Below are 19,198 nucleotides of genomic sequence, written 5' to 3' on the forward strand. Positions count from 1 at the left end.
GTGCTCTCTGAACAAGCTCCGGTGCAAAACCAGCATTCGGCGGGGCTGGGCTGGACTTCTGGATACTAGATTTGAAGTGAGGCGGCCACTGGCCAGTTCTCAGGAGGAATATCAAAATCGACTTTTAGGACCATGACTTCTGATCATGGTGGAAAGGTGATTTGTTCCAAATTCCCAGCCGAGGACAACTTTAAAAGTTGCTCAGATGACTGCATGTAGACATGTGGCTGCACGTATACATGTACACACCCCCGTGCACACACACAGAAGCACCTGCACAGCAGCCAGCAGCTTTTTAACCTACTGATTTATTTAATATACATAATGTATACATTTAATATTTACAATGTATACTTATGTAGGTCTATTTAAGGGTGATTGAGGGCACCAGGAAGCTAACCAGACAGCCACGGATCACAGTGCCAAGACCTGGGAAAGGAGGACATCCAGAGACCGGCGCCCAGCACCGCGGCTGCTTTCTCCCTAGAGGGTCTGCTGATTCCAGAAGATACCGCAAAGGTGCAGAGTTTTGAACAACTTCTGGGGCGACAGACCAGGCCCACGAGAAGAGTGTGCCCGGCACGTCTGTTGTACTCTGGGCTGGGACCCCAGAGACCCTCAGGCTAGGAATGAGTCAAGTGGAAATGAAGAATTCCGCCTAGGGACGGAAAAATCATCTCTTTCCCGCAAGTGGACTCAAGCGACCTGGTTTGCCAGGTCCCCAGACACCTGCAGATGTAAACATAGGTTTCTTGGAGGAAGAGAACTTCATCCTAGGCCTCCTACTGGTTTCAGATACAGTGAGTACCCAAGTCAGTCAAAATCCACCAAGTCCCCAAAGAGGGATACGAGAAATCGAACAAAACCCAGGGGAAAAACAGCCACTAGAAACAGACCCATGGGTCTCCCTACAAAGGAATTACTCAACTTTAAATAACTCTGCTGCTGGGATGGAGCTCAGCGGTAGAGAGCTTGCCTAGCACGCACGAGGCCCTGTGCTCAATCCCTCTCACCACAAACAAAACAAAAAGGCAAAACTATGCTTAAATATATTGATGACAAGAGGCAATTATAATAGAGAACTAGACATGACTTTTACATTATTTCTACTTCATTTTTTTTTTTTTTATGGTACTGGAGAGCTCTACCACTGAGCTACATCCCCAGACCTTTTCTATTTTTATTTGGAGACAGAGTCTTGATAAATTGCTTAGGGTCTCCCTAAGTTGTTGAGGCTGGCCTTGAACCTGTGACCCTCCTTCCTCAGCCTCTTGAGTTGCTGGGAGTACAGGTGTGTGCCATGGCACCCATGGCATGTTTAATAGGCAGGGTGCCACTTCCTCTGCACAAGCCGGCCTGCGAGCAAACATCAAAACAAACAAATAAAACCCTCTGGGGAAAGCCAAGAAGAGCGACTGTGCTGAATGTGAGGATGCTTGTTGGAGATGTCACATAGGCACCACCCTGACTCCCAGTGGAAAATCTGTTGCTGGTTTGTAAGACGCAATTAAACACAGACACATCCTGAAATTCAGGAGACCACCGCTGTCATGGGCTTTGGCCTTCGAACACGGACCCATCTCCCCTTTCCCTTGTGCCCACCCAGACCCTGGCTCTGCCTTTGGTCCAGCTAAGTCGTGATGGAAAACAGCAGCCCTCGGCCAAGGGCATTCCACAGATCACGTTTAATTGTCACGACCCTCCACGGGGCTAGGGTGCCTCCATGCTATGAAAGGAGACACCGAGGTGAGGGACCTGCAGTGCATGTTCCTGGTGCCCAGCCAGCCAGCACCAGAGCCAGGCTGGGGGCCAGGTCTGGCTGCTCCTGGGCAGGCCCCCAGATGGGTGCTGCTCCCCTGCTGGTGGCTGGAATCACCCCTGGATGCCTGAAGCCAGAAGAGGCCTCGGCACTCTTGTCTCCACAACCCTCATTAAACCCCAGCTGGGTTCAGGGACCCAGCCTGAGAGACCTGGCTTCTGGGACCCCAAGCCGAGGCTTCCAGGGAACGGAGAGCTGCCATCTCTTCTCTCCCTTGTGGAACTCGGTTCAGCTTGGCGGTGATGACGGGCACGGGCTGGGATGGCCTCAGCCATGTACACAGGGGCCCTCCTGGGAAAGCTGCTGGGGAAGACGCTGCCTCCTGAGAAGCAGGGAGGGGACGCAGGGAGGGGACGCAGGGAGGGGACGCAGGGAGGGGTGGGGCTGACACAAGGACTCCTAACCCGGTGCAGGCAGAGGCTCGGGCCGTAGAGGCCACTCACCCCACGGAGGTCCCTTAAGTCCAGGCTGGGGCCCAGGGCAGTGGAGGGCTCAGGGGCCACCAGGCAGAGCCCAAGCCCAGACCTGGGTCGTGGTGGCCTGATTAGTTTGGTTGAGTAGAGGAGTCCCTGGGGCCAGCAAGATAATAGTGGGGACAAGATAAAGAGGGGACAAAGGGAGAGAAGGACTTCCCTGGAGGAGGAAGGAGAGGGCTGGGGAGGGAGCAGGAGGGAATCTGGGCTGATGGGAGGTGAGGGCAAGAGGCAGGAGCTTGGAGAGGAACAGAGGGGGCCCCAGGTGGGGACAGGGCAGGGCTGGGCAGGGCTTCTGTCCCACCCAAGGGGCTGGGGACGGGGTTCCAGTAGGTGAAGAACAGGTGCTTCTTGGTGCTGATGTATTGCAGCAAGGAGGATAAGGGCGAGACACCTGGAGGAACCTGCAGGCGCTGTATGATTTGGGAGGTGAATGAAGGGGGTTATGAGCAGAGAAGGGTGGAAGGGGAACAGGTAGGATGGGGCCAGGGAAGGTGGAATTGGGAGACAGCCCAGATCTGGGGCCAGGTTGGGCTCTAGGGCAAGAGCTACAGAAGTCCTCTAGTCCAGGCTGAATCAAAGTGGGGACAGGCAGTCCCAGGGGGCACCTTGCCCTGTTAGGAAGGAAAGAGTGCTGGGGGGCGGGGACCAGGGCTCCCGCCTGTCAGATCCGCTGCCGAATGGCCACAGCCGGGCCCAGACGCCACCAGGTCCCCAAGCCTCCCTGCCCTCTTGGAGACCCCTGGTCCCAGCCCCTCTGCTCCCCACCCTGAGCCCCCAGCATGGAGGAACTGAGGGGTGGAGCAGCTCTTACCTGCTGCATCCTACAGCTTCAGGGAGGTGACCCGGGGGATGTGGAAGAGCTGAGTCTCCTCAGAGCTGGTAGAGCTGCGGCACAGCAAAAGAAAAGTGTCCCCAGAACAGAACCCCAGCTCCCACACAGGGACAAACCCAAGTCCTGATGTTCCTGCCTCTGAGGCCCTCCAGGAGAGAGGAAGAGTTTTAAGATGCTATGCTTCGGTGGATGTGTTACAGTAAGAAGGATGTGGGGCAGACATAGGGGAGGACTTCCAGGCCATGGAACTCCTTAGTGCATGTGTCTCTTCAGGCCTAGACTATGATTCTTCTCTGCCAGGTTTCAGGAGTAGGTAGGGCAGGGGATGAGGTCCAGTGTCTATAAAGACTCCTTCCTGGGCCTCCAGTGGCCCCCCTGTCCCCTGAGATCCTGGCAGCCCCTCACCTGAGGCGTTTCCGGATAGGACGGAAGTATTTGGAGGTCTTCACAGCAAAGACGACACTGGGGATGAGGAAGAAGGTGCACCAGGCCAGGCAGAACCAGAAGGCGTTCTGGAAGGGGTGTGAGGTCAGTCAGCTGGCCGGGCGGCCTTCCCTGCTGCTCTGCAGCCTCCGCACTGGCCCAGCGAGGGACAGGGACAGCTGTGACCAGCGCTGGGAGGGCTGGGAGCAGGCCCCGGGCTGGGGGCGCCGCATGGCCTGCTCACACTGCCCATCCATGGGCCTCCATGTCCACGGGCCCTGATGAGCCGGGGCACTCACCCAGGGGTCGGCCACCATGTCACACAGGATCACACGGCCATTGTCCAGGGCTGCGGAGAGGGGCTGGCAGGTGGCGATGCGCTGAGTCACCTGTGATGGAAAGGAGGTGGGCACATGGGGAGACCCCTGCCCCTCAGGTGTGCACCTCACATTCAGCAAGAGGTGGACAGGGACACACAGAGGTCCAGGGACATGGCTGGAGCCCTGCACACCGTACACAGATGCGGGCAGCGGCCCTGGGCAGGCACAGGGTGCAGGCCCAGAGATGGAGACGCTCCTGCTCCTGCTCAGCTCCTGCCCTTGGTGGCTCGGCCCGAGCTAGACCCACCCTGTGCCCAGCACTGAGCTCTGAGTGGCCCTCACTGGACAGCAACACATACATGTGCACGTGCTTGCCCACGTGGCCTTATGTGCTTGTACACACACGCATGTGCACAGACACACTCAGGCCAGGCCAGCCCCCTGTGGCCAGTGCAGAGCCAGGACAGCTCTCAGAGGTTTGGCCAGCGGGCGCCTGGAAGAGGAGGTGGGCTGTGACCACGGAAGGGCAGGGGCACGGCGTGGACGGCACGTTCTAGACGGCCAGGGCCCTCCCAGCTCACACTGGCGCTGGGCAGAGGTGGGCGGGCAGAGATCAGCCAGCAAAACCAGGGGTGCCGATGCCAGGTTTGGGAGTTTGGGTTCAACCCTGAAAGCCTGAGGCACCTCCAAAGGACAGGGTGACCAGCTGCTCCCCTGGGCGTGGGTGACCCTCAGCTGCTCTGAGGCCAGGCAAGGTCCAAGCCCCCACGCACCTCCTCTCTCACCCAGGCCAAGTACTGCGAGAAGTAGCTCAACTCCCGGCTCAGGAAGCAGGCACTCTCCTGCAAGAAAGAGGAGGCCCAGGCTGGCAGGAGGCCAGGAGGCCAGGAGGCCCCTACCCCAGGCCTGACACCCTCAGGGTAGGATGGGCCTCCCTGGGAGCCACCGTGAGGGTCAGGGTTCAAGGAGAGGCTGGGGTGGAGCCCGGTCCCCAGCCCCACTCACGTTCATCAGGATGCGGGCGGCCCTGGCAGGCAGCTCCCTCTCGAGGTCAGCGACGTGGCTCAGGACGCCCGCAGTCTGCAGCTGGAGGGAGAGGAGCCTCGGCTCTGTCCCCCTCAGGGAGCAGGACAGCAGCCAGCCACTCCCCACAGTCACCGCTCACCTGAGCAGGGTGGGGTCAGCGCCGAGGGCCCTGAGACTGAGTGGTGGTCCCCAAGGCCCCCCACCCCTCCTCCTTCCCACCTCACCGTGGCCCTCCCTCCGTCTGCAGCCCATGCCCACCCCCTGCGGCCACCTGAAGACGAGGGGCAGCGGATTCCAGGGCCCTGACGCTGAGGTTGAGCTGTGCCTGTGGGGAGAGACCATGCTGGTGGGGGAGGGTGCGAGGGGTGCATGTGGCCCCCGGGCCTCCTGCTCCTCGCTGCCCTCTCCCCGGCAGGCCGCAGGCGCCTGGGCCTCAGGACTCACCACCAGGTTCTGCCGGGGGACAACCTTCTCCTGATAGAGATCTCTAAGCCCATGGGCCTCCATTCTCAGCTGCTGCCCCAACGAAGAATTGCCCTGAGAGTGGACAGAGACCAGAATGTCCCCCACGCCCCGCGAGACAGGCTCTGCCTAAGAATCCTTGACCCAGACTCTCCACGGAGGGGAGGTGGGAGGCTAGGATCAGAGGCAGCAGAGGAGACTTCTCAGCTCCAGGGAGACCTGTGCCCGAGTTTTAGGTCTGCCCCTAGTCAGCCACGGGACCCTTATCAGCTACGGTAGCATCTGCAGACACTAAGGGACGCTCCTTGCCTGCCCACCAAGCTAGGTGGCTGCAGGGTCTCAGAGATGTCAGAGAGAACGTCCCAAACTCTAAATATCTGTGATTACAAAATGCCATTCCTTCCCCTGGAGGGCTGTCCTGGGGTCCCCGCGACCCCTGTCCCTGCATGTCCATGACGGGCGTGTGCATAGGAGACACACGATATCAGGCCAGTTACCTCATCTGATCTGAGGTGACGTCAGTCCTTTTTATGGATAAAGAGACTGAGGCTCAGAGAGGCTGAACGACTCATCCCAGGCCACACAGCCCATTGGTGGCGGAGCTTGAGTTGGAACAGATGGTGCAAAGCCTGCAGCCCAGTTTGGGGACGAAGAGCCTCAGCTGTCACTGGTGAGGGGACCCTCGGTCCCCTGCCTCTGCCCTCATCCCCTCTCCCATGCAAGCATCCTGGCCTCCCGCACCCCCAGGCCTCCTCTGCCGGCTTCTCACCTGGGCCTGGGCCAGCCCCTGCAGCTCCTGGGCCAGCTGCTCCAGGTCAGTCTTCACCACAGGGCTCTGGATCTGAGGGCAGACGGGAGAGGCCACCAGGGGTGAGTGCTGAGGCCCCTGGCCACGTTTCAGACATTTCCCAAGACAACCACAAAAGGAGGCGCCCTCTGGTGGAGCCCAGGCGGAGCTGCCCAGCGCGGGCTGCAGGGGGCCCAGCACCAGGAACAGCGCTGGGGGTGGGCCCAGGGCGTGGCGGCTCCCAGCAGGGAGGACCTCGGAGCGGCTGGGAGGGTTGGGAGGTGAGAGCCTCTCTGAGGCCCCTCCACCCTGCGGGGACCTGAGGGGCCATGTCCACCTGCACGCGGAAGGCCTGGTAGTTGACTTTCTCCAGCCCACTGCTCTGCAGCGCCTCCAGGTCCCGGTGGGCCTCGGGGCTCAACAGCTCCAGATTCTGCACATTCGGTTTGAAGTTCTGCAAGTTCTGCTGCAGGTTGTGGGTGTACTGGGGGAGGAGGGGGAGGATGGGGAGCACGCCCAGGTGGCAAGCCAGGGTCCCAGACGCTCCCCAGGCCGGTGGTCAGCGGTCACCAGCCCTCAGGACCTCCGTGCTGGGTAGGCAGGACCACCCAGACGCACCCCACCCCCTGCCAGCCTCCTTGCACACCCTCCAGGACCCGGCCTCTGCGCTGCATCTACTGGCCACCAGGCTGCCAGCACGGGCCTCCCTGTCCTCTGGCCCCTCTTTTTCACATCCGCAGAGTTGAGGTCTTTCCAGGGCCCCAGGTTCTGAGATCATCTTTTTTTCATTTGTCTACTTGTCAACTGCCATCAGCCCCCGTGACCGTGGGACCTCGTCTACCTATTCTAGACACCAGCCCCAGGCATTAGAGCGAAGACTCCCACGTAGTGGCTGAGGCCCAAGTTTGTGGACTACAGGAAGGAAGGAAGGAAGGAAGGAAGGGAGGGAGGGAGGGAGGGAGGGAGGGAGGGAGGAAGGAAGGAAGGGAGGGAGGGAGGGAGGGAGGGAGGGAGGAAGGGAGGGAGGGAGGGAGACAATTGCATTTCCAGGAAAGATCCTTGGCATTGTCCTACCATCACGGCAAGAGATTTAGGGCTCATGAAAGTTCAGTCTCAGAGTTTACCAGAGAGAAACTGAAACCAGACAGGGGGTTCATCTCCTGGACGATGCACAGCAAATTAGAAAATGCAGCCCATCTCCGCTCACTATTCCCCCAGGCTGCTTCCCCGCACCACCACTGTGACGGAAAAGCCCTCGCCTCCTAGGAGGGGGTCTCAGTATGGGGGGGTCAATGCAGCGGGCCCCAGAAGGCTCGCCTGCCTCACTGATCCCTGCATAATCAGCTGTGGCTTTCTGACTTGAGGATGAAATTTCTAAGGTCCCCCGGGTCAGTTGCCGGATGGACTCTGAGGACCTTAAGTTCTATCTGTCCAGACTCTTCCCTGAGCTGGACCCTTTCCCTTCCCAGGACCAGGCCTGAGACCTCTCTCCCTGGAGCCGGGACCCCCAGCCAGCAGCCTTCACCCTGGGGCAGTGTCCCTGGCCTCTCCCTAGGGTACGCCAGCTCAGTGGACCTCCTTTCTGGGTCAAGAAGCGGACAGGAGTGAGCTGAGGTCTGACGCCAGCTGTCCCAGGTCACACAGCTTAAGGCTTGGAGTTGGGACTGGGCCCCGTGGACCAAGAACCGGGGTGGACCTGAGAGGAGTTGGGGGCGAACTCAGGAGGAAGCAGAATCAGAAGTCAGCCTGCTGCTTCCCAGGGCAGCGGGGGCAGGCCAGGGAGGGGTGTGGGTTTCCTAGGACACGCTCAGAAATGGCTCCACCTCCCACCTCAACTAGGCACCAGGGAGGCAGGAGGGGAGGTTCACAGCCTCCACACATTTAGAGCCATGTTCTCAAAGTCCGTCCCTCTCTTGTGAGGTGGCATCTTGGTTTGTTCTAGAGCTGCCCCTGGCCAGCATGGGCCAGCATCTCCACCAACTTCCTGTGTGACCTCTGGCAGGCGAATGCCCCAAGTTCCAGGAGGCACAGGGAGAGTCCTGGGGGTCAGGCTGGCCTTGGGTGCTGGGCAGGGGCCCGGCTCTAGTCCTGGGCCAGGCCCCGAGCACCTCAACCAGACTCCCTGGGTTCCCAGAATCGGCGCCTCCACAGAAGCAGGACCTGAGGAGGAGTATCTGCAGGAGAGGTCCTCACAGCCTTCTGGAATGTTCTCCTACCTGGCTGAGATCCAGGTGCTTCTCGAGGTTGTAGGAGTCATCCAGCTGCAGGACCTTCCAGAGGGCAGCCCCTTCCCTGCACTGCCTGGGGGGAGGGTGAACACAGAGGAAGGGGGCTGGTGGCCCGCATCACCCTAAGGGGACAGCCACTCTGCCCTCCCCGCAGGCCCCCCTGCCCCCAGCCCAGGCTCCCACTCACTGATAGGTCAGGAGGACGCTGACATTCTTCCTCATGCCGAGAAGGTGGGACAGGTTCAGGGACGGGGGCAGGTTCCCCGGGGTGTCTGCAAACTGGGCATGGACAGGGAGAGACGGGGGTGAGCGTGGTGGCCAGGCTGCCCGCTCCCCTGAGCCCACCCTGGCAGAGCAGGCCGGGGGAAGCATCTCCAGACCCAGAGCTTGCCTGTAACCTGAATGAGCCCCGGGCCCCTCCTGGCTGGGGCGATTCCCATGACTCTCTGGGAGGGTGGTGGGTCAGCCTGACCCTCGGAGAGAGCCCAGGCCAGCCCCCAGCTCACCACCAGAACGCACCCAGGGCCCCAGGCCCCGGGCTCAGGGTGGGAGGAGGGAGGGGCCAGGTGTGAGTGGAACCACGAGGTCCTTGTCTGGAGGCGCACGGGTTCTCCCCTGTCCTGTCCCCTGGGCCTTCCTGTCTCTGTGCCCACTCTGCCCCCCTCTCTCCCTCTTGCCCCTTCTTCTCTGCCCACGCCTCCCTCCGCCGGCTCTGGGTCCCCGGAGCGGTGGCAGGCCCACCTGGTAGAGCTCCCCGCTCTCCCAGCTGCGGCACACCAGGGTCTGCACGTTGCCGCCCACCAGGAAGGTGAGGAAGACCAGGAGGATGAGGGGCGCGGCGAAGACGAAGCTGAAGCCCACCCCCCTGGGGAGGGCGAGAGGCAGGCTGAGGGGGGCAGGGCGGCTGCCCAGGCCAGCCCTCCGTCCCCAGCCACACCCCAGGGCCAGCATGGTCTGAGTGGACTGCAGGGCAGAGCCTGGTGGGGAGTGGGATGGGGGACTGGGCCTCCTGGGAGGTCCCTCCTGGTCCCACTTCACCCCACCTTGTTGTTGGGGTCCTGCTGGCCCTGGCAGCCTAGAGAAGGGGCAGCTGTTGTGTGCAGAGAGCCAGGTCTGCCTGGCACCTAGTGCCTGTGGAGGTGGCCCGATCCAGAACCCAGCCTTCCAAAGGGGTCACCAGGCATGGCTGGCCAGCAGGAGCAGCACCCCAATGGGCAGTAAGGACCTGAGGCCAGGTGCCACTGACTAGTAGGCTCTTTTGTGAGACTGCCACAGCCCCATCCAGGCTCTAAGGCTCGGAGAATGAAACATGCTCCCAAGGGCTGTCACCCTTGTGCAGTGAACAGCCTGCCCGACTGTATGCAGCAGCACCCTCTTAGACAACAGCTAGTGTAGGGAAGGTGGAGAAATAGGACTCTGCCTTCTGGTGCCGGTGCTGCTGCCTGGATCCCGAGGCGCTGGTCTGAACCCAGTGGGAAGCACGCCCCCTGAGGACCACAGTTGTCCCTGGTGTGTGTGCGCGGGGAAGTTTTCTGTCCATCCTTCCTGCTCTGGTCCCACCCCCTGATGCAGATGAGGACACCGAGGCCCATGGCTGGCCGTTTGCCCAGGGTCTCCCAGGAAGTAGGGGCTTCTTACACCATGAGGAAGCGGGCTCCGGCCTCGTCCTTGGCTTCCGATTGGCTGGGGTCCTCTCTGGCAGACAGTCCCCAGATGCCCAGGCTGAGGCCCAGCAGGTTACAGGCCACCACGAGCAGGACCGCAGAGCACAGCACGCAGCCCACTGTCCACCTGTCACAGAGGGGTTGGAGCTCTGGAGGGGCTGGTGCGGGACCCAAGGCTAGAGTGTAGAGGAGCGGGTGTGGACGCTTCCCGAAGCCCTGCTACTCAGGTCCCGGCACACAGCGGGGTAGAGACGAATCAGGGGTCCTGACTTAAAACAGGCAGAGGTGCAGGGCAGTCAGGGGTGGCGGGGGCTAGAGGTGGGGCTCCAGCCACAGAGAGGCCGGACACCCACCCTGCGTGGCCCCAGGGCCCTGGGTACCTGTAGGTCTCGTATCTCTGCGCCTCCTGCAGGTAGGGACGGCTGTTTTCTTCCAACTCCTCCAGGGCCCGGCTCCAGCGGGGAGCTGCTTCCAATTCGGGGAACGCTTCAGCCAGTGTCCCCATGCCTTCTGGCTTCTGGGCCACCGCCTCCTTCAGATCTGCCCGAAGCCACAGGTCTCAGGGGATGCAGAGGGCACCCAGGGGCCAGGGAAGAACCCCTGGGACCTACCGAGGGCCCGCCAGGGAGGACAGCCCTGGTCACCACTGCCCCACTCCTCTCCCCTGGAAGAGCCTGGCTCCCAGGGGCTCACCTTTGATCACCAGCTCCATCTGCATGGCCACCAGGAACGGGAGGCTGTTGAAGGTAGTGTTCTCCTGCAGGAACCAGGGGGGTTGTGCCTCCGACCCTCCAGCTGGTGTCCCAGCTTGGGGGTCCCAAGCCACCAGGCCTCAGAGGGCGGGCATCCCTCCTGGCTGCTCTCTGCTCGGGTCACAGTCCCTTGGTTCTCTTGGTCTCTGCTTTCGTCTTGCAAAGCCCAGTCTGAGACCCTGTCCTTCCACTCCCAGTCCCTTCCCAGACAACAGGTCACCTCAGCTATCCCCTCCTGTCCCGTCCATCCTGCACAGGACTGCCAGCCCTGTCTCCAGAAGTTCAGCTCCCATCTGCCATTCCACCTCAGCTCCCACTTCCTTCTTCCCAGAACCTCCCGCTCCAGCCACCTGTATGGCTGACTCACTGTTTCCCCAACTCCAGGTTCTAGGTCACAGGTGCTGACTCACCGGCACCCTCCCCCAGGGCGGTCTCCACCCAGGAGAGCCCGCCTGCCTGGCAGAGCTCAGCCAGGGGCTCGCTCACTGACCCCCAGCCCACCCCACCCCAGGCCTGCCTCCGCCAAGGACCGGCGTCATGAGCCCCCAGCCCAAGGTGACGGGTGTGGCCTCAAGTCTTAGGTTCCACTGGATTCCCACTTCAAAACAGGTAAACTGAGGTCCCCGTTTGTGAGTGCCCAGGCAGGAAGAGGAGTCAGGGGGCCCAAGTGGGCGCTCACCTCCTGGACCATGTTGGAGAAGTTGGCCTCGGGGACACCCTTCAGGCGATGCAAGACATTGTCCACAGGGGGCACCTGCAAAGGGGCGAGATGTCTAGGGAACAGCAGGAGGAAGGGGTGGGTGCCTTTCTGAGCCCTCAGGTGTCAAGTGGGGACTGCTTCAGCCCAGCTGCCAGAGCCAGTGTGCGTGAAGTCCAAGGCACCACGTGTGTCCTGGGGAGAGCTCTGACTCGCTGCCAAGGTGAAGGTCATTGGCCTTGGGCTCTAGTGCTCAGGAGGGGAAGGAGCAGCCTGGGAGGGGACCAGGGCAGTGGGCCTCAGGAAACCCCAGGCCATGAGGATGCTGGAGGGTCCCTTCAGAGAGCCAAGCCTCTGCCCCTGGCCTGCACCTGGGTGAAGTCAGCGGCCAGCTCCAGGGCTCGGGCCCGGTCCTGGGTGTCTGTGCAGTCCTTCCTGCACCCAGGCTGCTGCAGCAGGGTGAGCAGGCGGTCTCGGTGCTTCTCAAGAGCCAGCACCAGCTGCTGCTGTCCCTCCTGCAGCTCCACCAAGGTGCTGTTCAGGGCCCGGAGCCGGTCCATGGAGACCTGCAGGGCTGAGACCCGCACCTGGCCTGAGCTGACGCCACAGCTCCTGGCCTCCACAGCAGCTCTGCAAGAGGAAGGACAGTCCTCCCCTCTAGCCAAAGGGACCTGTGGTCATTGACCTGTCAGGTCACAGTGGAAACTGCCCCAGGGCCCGTTAAACCAGGAAGTGGGCAGAGATGCCCGAGGACACGGGGATCTGGGATGATGGGATGGGGACATCACGGGTGGGGTAGGCAGCTGGAAATCCAGGGCCGGGTGAGGGTGGTCCAGCCCAGGTGGTCATCTGCTGGGCCCCACCCCATGCAAGACACTGGCCCAGCTCACCTTGACCCAGGCTGTGTACTGAGGCCAGTACCGAGTACATGGTGCTCCTGAGCTGGCTGTGAATGGTGGGGCCGATGCTCTCACCAATCCCTGGGGAACACAGGGCATGGGGCATTCTCAGAGCTGGCCCCCAGGAGCTGAGGGTGACCCTACCCCCACCCCAATCCTGCTCCCCAGGTCCCAGCCCTGGCTCTGCAGGGTGCTGCTGGCTTCTCCACCCCACAGCAGGGGGCCTGCTGTGCTGGGAAGCCAGCTGGGCCATCCCGCTGTGACACGGTGTACCAGGAGAAGGCCAAGATTAGGGCCCTGGGGCCAGCTGACGCCACTCTCACCGTCCAGCTCCTTCAAGACTTGCTCCTGGGGCACAGAGAACTGCTTAGCCACGGTCTCGAGCTCCTAGACAAACACAAGGCTGTAAGCCACCTTTCCTGTCCCTTGGCAGCCCCTTCTCTCCTGGGGACAGCACCGGGGCAGTTACTCATGTCAGCGACTCCCCAGCAGGGGGTGGCCACGTGTGCCGAGGAAGGGCACCTTTTCCCCTTTGCAGGCTATGAACACAGGGCCCCCCCTCTGCTCTGTCCTGCCTGGGCCTGGTGCTCAGGAGGCACCTGGGGACAGGGGCATGACTTGGTGCTCACCCCGGGAACATCGGAGACCAGGCCCCGGAGGCTGCGCAGTGTCTCGGGCACAGCTTCAACACTGGGTCCCATCTGCTCATGTGTGCGTTGGTTGGTGACAAAAGCACAGACCACACCAGCCCTGTGGGAGGAAGGCGAGGAGGAAAGGTTGGCGGGGCGTCCTGGGGTCTGGGCCACGGCCGGCCCTCCCTCCCGCCCAGCCAGGGCCGCTCCTCACAGCAGTATGATGGTGGTCAGCAGCAGGAAGGCCATGAGTGTGCCACGCTCACAGGCCATGGCCTTGTGCTCAGTTTTCACGCGGCCACCACAGCGCCGGCGACAGCGGCAACAGCAGAAGCAGAGGCCGGTCGTGGGCACTGCCACGAGGTAGAGGCCCGCGGTCACTGCGCACACCACGTAGCCCGCCTCGTACCGCACCACCTGGCAGGGCGGCAACGCGTCAGGCGGTCCCGACCCCTCTCCCAGCCTGGCTTCCCCCGATGCAGAGGGAAGCGAGGGTGGAGGGCGTGCCTCTCTTCTTGGTGGTCAATGCAAGGAGGACACGGTGTCCTTCCCGGCTACCATCTTACAGAGGAGAAAACTGAAGTTCAGGGAGGTTCTGTCTCGCAGAGCTGCGGCTAGAACCCAGGCCTGCCACTGCAGGAGCCCTGGAGAGGGGGAGGGATGACCGAGACCCCACCTTGGCCAGCACCGGGCAGAGGGGACTGAGCTGCCACACGACCCCTCCTGCTCAGCCCCAGGCCCCACTCCAGCAGGTCCGCCTCGGTTCTCACCTCATCCACCTTCAAGGAGGACGGCTCGTTGAGCAGGGCCTTTACCAACTCTGTGGGGAAAGAGCCAAGCTGAAAGTTCGGGGACAGCCACTGCCCTGGCCCTGCGTCACCCCTCCCCACTGCCAGGCCCAGTGGGATCTTTGAGGCCATCCTGCTGGGCCTCAGCGCTGCCCCAGGGGAGTCCCTCCAGGCAGGTTCTGGACCTGGAGGGGCCTGGCCTAGCAGCCCTCCCCTCCAGGTCCCACCCCACCCCTGGCCCTCTCAACCCCAGGTGCCCCCAGACTCAGAGAATGTGCCAGGCTAATGTCATGTGCTTCTAACTCAAGGTCCTCCAGTTAGAGGAGAAACAGGCTTGGAGAGGGAAAGGGGCTGGCCCAAGGTCACACCAGAAGGTTCTGGAACTTTTTCCTAGGGTACCCCGCACCCCCCCCCCCAGGACTTCTGGGAGGAAGAAAGCTGACGGGATGCTGGGGACCCTGCCCTCCCCTCCATGTGCCCATGGACAGGGAGGCTGCGGGGGACCAGCGGCCAGAGGTGCGCCAGGGGAGGGGAGGGGAGGAGCGCACTCACCCGAAGGGAACGGGTTGAGCTGCACCACGGACAGGAAGCGGCGCACCATGCCGTAAAGGGGGTCCAGGGGCCCCGGCGCCCTGACTCGGGGGGCCAGCCAACGGGTCCTGGCCGCTGGGGAGAATGCCAGGCGCTCCGAGGGGCCGAGCGAGGTGCAGTCCGTGGCCGCCCGGGGCGGAAGACTCAGCGCCAGCCCCAGGCCCAGCCCCAGCAGGGGCGCCAGGAGGCCTAGCGCGCGCATCGTGGGGTCGGGCAGGCGGGCAGCGGGGTAGGCAGGTCCGTCTCAAGCGGCGGAGTGTGCAGGCGACCCCGGGGCAGGCTGTGCATCCTTCGGCAGCCTTGCTCCCTCTGTCCCTGCAGCTCTCAAACCGGCCCGACAGGTTTGGGCTCCGGAGCAACCTGGGCACCCGGAGCGTAGGACGGCAGGGGCGGAGGCCGGGGGTAGGGGGCAGGGCCTGAGCCTGACGCCTTGGGCGGTGGGAGGGAAACCTGGGTTCCCCTCCCTCCTCAGATGCTAGGCCAGGGTTCCGTGGGAGCAGGTTCAGGCGGCAGGTGGGTGCCTCTGGACTCTCTGGGGTGGCCCAATTTCAATCTGGTAAAACACAGCCACCCAGTGCAGCCTGCCCCAGGGGGTCACAAGACCAGGCGCACAGGCCAGGGAACCGGCTCACTTTCCCTGATTCCCCTGGGGCCTGCTCTGTCCGCAGGGGTCATGCCCAGACATCACTGCCAGGCCAACCTGGAACAGAGGGGCACCTGACAGGCAGGGTAGTCCCTGAGTGTGTGTGTGTGTGGGGGGGCAAACCTAGTAAGGGTGTGCCCTCTGCCCAGCCTTGCCCCACCCAGTCACAGAAAGAACTGATCCGGGAGATGCCCAGGGATGTGTCTCCACAGGTCTCCGTTTTGTACACGGCTTATGCCTGGTGCCCACAAAGTTGCCGGTGGCTGATCAGGTCCTGGGGAAATCTTGCTGAATGGATGGAGGATGTCCTGGTGGCAATGTTCACACCAGAATCAGTCCCAAAGGCCACCCTGAGGAGCTGACAAGAGGAGCATCTCCCACGACACACTGGGCACTCTTCAGAGTCAATCACGTGCAGATGTCCCTGTTGACACGAAACTCGAAGCGTTAATACATAACAAATAGCAGGTTCCGGAACAGGACAGGGCACGGGGCCACAGAACATGATCGTCTCTGGGAGAATCACGAGCGAGTCTTGCTCATCCGTGTGTCCTCATTTCTGTGCACTGAATGCATGTGACTTGTGTTTAGAGAAGTAATAGGGGTTTGTGAGGTTTCATGCAAGTCCCCCCCTGTCAGGAGCCCTGGGGGGAGGGGATGGCTTGGTGGTTTGGGTGAACTTGGGACCCCCAACCCCCAAGTTCAGTCCAGGGCAGTAGCTCAGTACTGTTCAATGAGGTGGGTAAGAGGCATGGGGACTGGGGACCGCCCTTGATGGAGCTAGTGACGAAGAGGGGACTTAAGTTTGGTGTAGGGCTGGGCCGGCTTTGAGTTCTGGAGCCTTGCTGTTGCTTCCCATCGCAGTTTTCTCAGAGCTGGGGAACAAGGGTGACCAGGCATGGAGTCCACTTAATAACGGGGTGCAGATGGGAAATGGGACCTCATCAAAGGGTGATTCAGAGATGAGGATCAGCTCTGGGGTCACACACTGGGGTGCCCTGGCACCTGGTGGAGTGGGAGCAGGCTGTGGGCTGGGGAGGTTCCTGTCCCGACTCTTCCCCTGCAGACCTCACCCTGGTGGGTAGAGGGAGGCCCTAGCCACCTTGCCCCTGCCCCGCAGCCTTCTCCCAAGACTCACAGCATCTGTGCTAGGGGCTCCTGCCTCGCGGAGGCTGCCCGGCCTCTCCAGGGCCGGTCTGCTCCTCCTGACTCCCTCCCGCTCCAGTTCAATCAGTTAGAAAGAATGTCTCCCTGGCGATCACTTTCTAACTTTAGCCCCGTCACCAGCAGGATGGAAATAGCTCCTGCCCGGCTCGATATAATCCACCTATGGGGAAATTAGTAACTGCCATTGAGGCTCTCTGTACTTTCTGCACACTCGTGGCCCAGAAGACCAAAATCGGGGGGAGGACCAAAATCCTCAAGGACCTGGGAAATAAGCAGATCCTCACTATTTACCGTCTCCCCTTATTATTATAATTAACCCTGTCACCGGCTGTTGCTACTGTTTTTCATAGAATGTCTCTAATTGTACTTGGAAGGTAAGATTGCCCAAAGAAGAATCACAATCACACCAAGCCTCTTCCCCGGCCTGGGGGCACTAAGGTTGATGAAGACACCAAATTCACCTGTTTGACAGGTGGAGAAATTGAGGCCTGGATAAAGAGGTTTTCCTGAGTCAGGGGCCAGGCCAGGAGTCAACGCCCTAGGTCTCCTTCTTGAGCTGGATCCTGATGGAACAACCCATCATCAGATTCACTGGTCAGCCCCGCCTCCTCCATCCGCAGCCTGGGAGAGCAGGTGGGCTCAGGCCCAACGATGGTGAGGCTGCTATAATTGAATGTTACATTAGCCTGAAGTTGAACAAAGACCATCCAACAAAAGCCTATCTTATAACAGTGTTGGAAGTTTCCAGCAATTTCTTGGAATCTATACCACGGTGTCCTAGGTATACTTGCACATCGCCGTGAAATTGGAAAACCATTAAGTCCATTAAGTCTGGCCACTGTAAGTACGAGACCATCTGCACAGAGATATTTTATCCTGGTTGGAGAATGGAGAAGTGCATGTAGGTCAAGAATAGATAGGAAAGTCCCCAAACGAAAGTTCTGTGCATGCTGGGTGAGCTGGGTGAGGAACGGGTGGCCTCGGGTGGGATGGAAAGGGAAAAGACTCTTCAGTGAGTGGCCTGTCCCTGGGAATGTCCTCCTGAGCTCACCAAGCAGTAAGGATGGGGCGAGGCCCAAAGAGAGGCCACATCCAGCCCGTGAGGTTTCCAGCAAAGTGCTGAGAGTTCCTGTGCCAACCACTGCAGGCCCCAAGAGGCTCCGCCGGGCTGCTGGGTGTGGTTCAGGGTGTGGTCCAGGGACCTCAGGCAGCAGAGAAGTGGTCGGAGTTGGGAGGCAGGACCTAGGCAGACAGAGATGACTGTGCTCTGGTTCCCTGGGGCAGCCTGAGCTTCTCGAAGCAGCAGCCTAGCACCAACTAGAGAGATCCTCCAGAAAGACTTGCTGTAGGAAGCTTCAGGTCTCACAGCCCAGCCTACTGGGTGGGCCCTGCACCCTCTGTGTAGCCTGGCGAGTCCCTAGGGACCAGATAGTCTCCATGTCCACAAGACTTGCTTGTCTCTGTGTCGAACGGGAGGACAGCATTTTCTGGCCAGAGCCAGGTAACCTGGTTTGCAGAACCTCAAACTTCCCAGAAGCATTGTGGGGACTCCCTCCGGGAATCTGACTTAGACAGATAATGGACACCTGTTGAAGATGAGTCATGTCATCGGTGCTCTTCTAATATCGTCTCAGTTCCATTTCAGTTGGTGTAATGAATTACCTGAGGCTGGATAATTTATAAAGAAAAGAAGTTTATTTAGGTCCAAGAGCATGGTACCGGCTTCTCACGGTGGATGAAGCCACAATGGTGGGCGTGTGTGCGTAAGGGATTGTATGTCGAGACAAGAAGCCAGAGAGCGGGAGGGGGCTGGTCTTGCTCCTTTATAACAACATGCCCTCAACTAACTTCCTCCACCAGACCAGCATTAAACGCTTCCGAGGGCCATGTCCCCAACGACCTAGTCACTTTCCACTAGTCACCTCTTAACCCTTCTTCCCCTATGACATCACCATGCTGGGCACCAAGCGCCCATGAACCCCTAGGGTTCACTCAAGCCTTCCAAACCAGAGCCGCGTCTCTGACCCAGTCTCTTCCCCTGCTGTTAGGGCCAGGAAAGTGGTTGGTGGCCCCCTTTTGAGGTGGGGCTCATGGCAGCAGGCACCTCCCAGGCCCTTGAGCTCTGTGTGACCCTGACACCCTGGTGCCCAGGAGCTCCCCACCAAGTGTCAGAAAGACAGCTCTTACCAGGCGGCCAGGAGGAAGTAGTCCACTCCCGAGTCTTGGCGTGTCCTGGAGGACATAGGACGTGGCAACAGTGGCTGGGGGGGGGCTAGGCCTGAAGGCGGCCCATCCAGCCTTAGGAGACTGGGCGAGCAGGGCAGCGGGCTGGCCAGGCGAGATCTGGAGTCTGGCGGAAGCTTCTGGTGGCGCCACCTGCTCTGGGTTGGAGCCCGTTTCTGCTCAGCACCCAGGAATCATCTCATCAGAACGGCCAACTACATGGAACCGGGTGGAAGGGCGCGAGGTCCTGTGGCAGAAAGAATCCTGACCGACCAGAAGGCTGGGCCCAGACCACAACTGGGGCAGGTGGCCCCAGAAGGTGGCAGCCAGTTCAGGGACTGCGGGTTCATAACCGCTCGTGGAAGCAAAGAGACTGTCACGGGTGAGCCGACCACAGGTGACGCCAGTCACTAGTGCAGACCCCTAAGGCGCTTGGTAATGCCAGGCGGCCGAGAGGTGGGAGGTCTGGTGGCAGACCCTGCCCTGCTGACCACAGTGGGCTCTCTCCAGAGAAGCCTCGGCCAGCTGGGGCAGGGCAGGGGGCCTCCAGGCAGGACCAAGGGTGCCCGGCCTTGAGGGGCCACCCAGGGCCAGCAGGGGAACAGGTAGGTGGGGGAAACAGCCGACGTGATCTGGTCTCCCACACTAGAGGGAGCCGGGAGACTTGTCCCCCCCTGTCTCCTCCTTCTGTTCTCTGTCCCTGTACAGAACTGGCCTCCTGAGCCTGGCTCATGGCCAGAGCAGGACAGGACACACCCAGCCCTCTCAG

The 19,198-nt window shown here is 61.0% G+C and overlaps 1 protein-coding gene across 7 annotated transcripts; it reads right to left on the reverse strand.

Annotated features, from left to right (window-relative positions):
• Nucleotides 1-290: 290 nt before the first annotated feature.
• Nucleotides 291-14,759, reverse strand: LOC113178577 (prominin-2). 7 transcript variants are annotated; one of them, XR_013342282.1, is made up of 25 exons: nt 14,358-14,759; nt 13,788-13,837; nt 13,232-13,434; nt 13,015-13,135; nt 12,709-12,772; nt 12,377-12,466; nt 11,858-12,060; nt 11,469-11,543; nt 10,731-10,794; nt 10,418-10,577; nt 10,012-10,164; nt 9,115-9,238; nt 8,561-8,652; nt 8,362-8,446; nt 6,483-6,629; nt 6,128-6,199; nt 5,341-5,433; nt 5,168-5,221; nt 4,876-4,956; nt 4,644-4,712; nt 3,850-3,939; nt 3,533-3,639; nt 3,107-3,180; nt 1,971-2,906; nt 291-729 (listed from the first exon to the last, which is right to left on the reverse strand). XR_013342282.1 is itself a non-coding variant. In XM_077791900.1 (24 exons), the coding sequence occupies exons 1-23, from the start codon at nt 14,596-14,598 to the stop codon at nt 3,117-3,119; spliced, it is 2,502 nt and encodes an 833-aa protein (XP_077648026.1). In that variant the 5' UTR covers nt 14,599-14,759; the 3' UTR covers nt 1,363-2,119; nt 3,107-3,116. The 7 variants fall into 7 exon arrangements, 5 of the variants coding, with proteins under 5 accessions (XP_077648026.1, XP_077648025.1, XP_077648024.1 ...); XR_013342281.1 differs by lacking the exon at nt 291-729 and adding an exon at nt 737-1,356; XM_077791900.1 differs by lacking the exon at nt 291-729 and having other exon boundaries at nt 1,363-2,119.
• Between the last annotated feature and the right edge of the window lie 4,439 nt (nt 14,760-19,198).

This window comes from Urocitellus parryii, chromosome 12 (genome assembly GCF_045843805.1).
Source record: "Urocitellus parryii isolate mUroPar1 chromosome 12, mUroPar1.hap1, whole genome shotgun sequence".
NCBI classification, from domain to species: Eukaryota; Metazoa; Chordata; class Mammalia; order Rodentia; family Sciuridae; genus Urocitellus; species Urocitellus parryii.

What these genes read in the sequence shown, in the direction of transcription:
- LOC113178577 (XM_077791900.1), bottom strand. Translation starts at nt 14,598, where the DNA reads ATGCGCGCGCTAGGCCTCCTGGCGCCCCTGCTGGGGCTGGGCCTGGGG. An exon ending in TCTCCAACATGGTCCAGGAG is followed by an intron (nt 10,795 to 11,468) that starts GTGAGCGCCCAC and finishes TGGTTCCTGCAG; the next exon opens with GAGAACACTACCTTCAACAG. An exon ending in AGAGCGGGGAGCTCTACCAG is followed by an intron (nt 8,653 to 9,114) that starts GTGGGCCTGCCA and finishes GTCCATGCCCAG; the next exon opens with TTTGCAGACACCCCGGGGAA.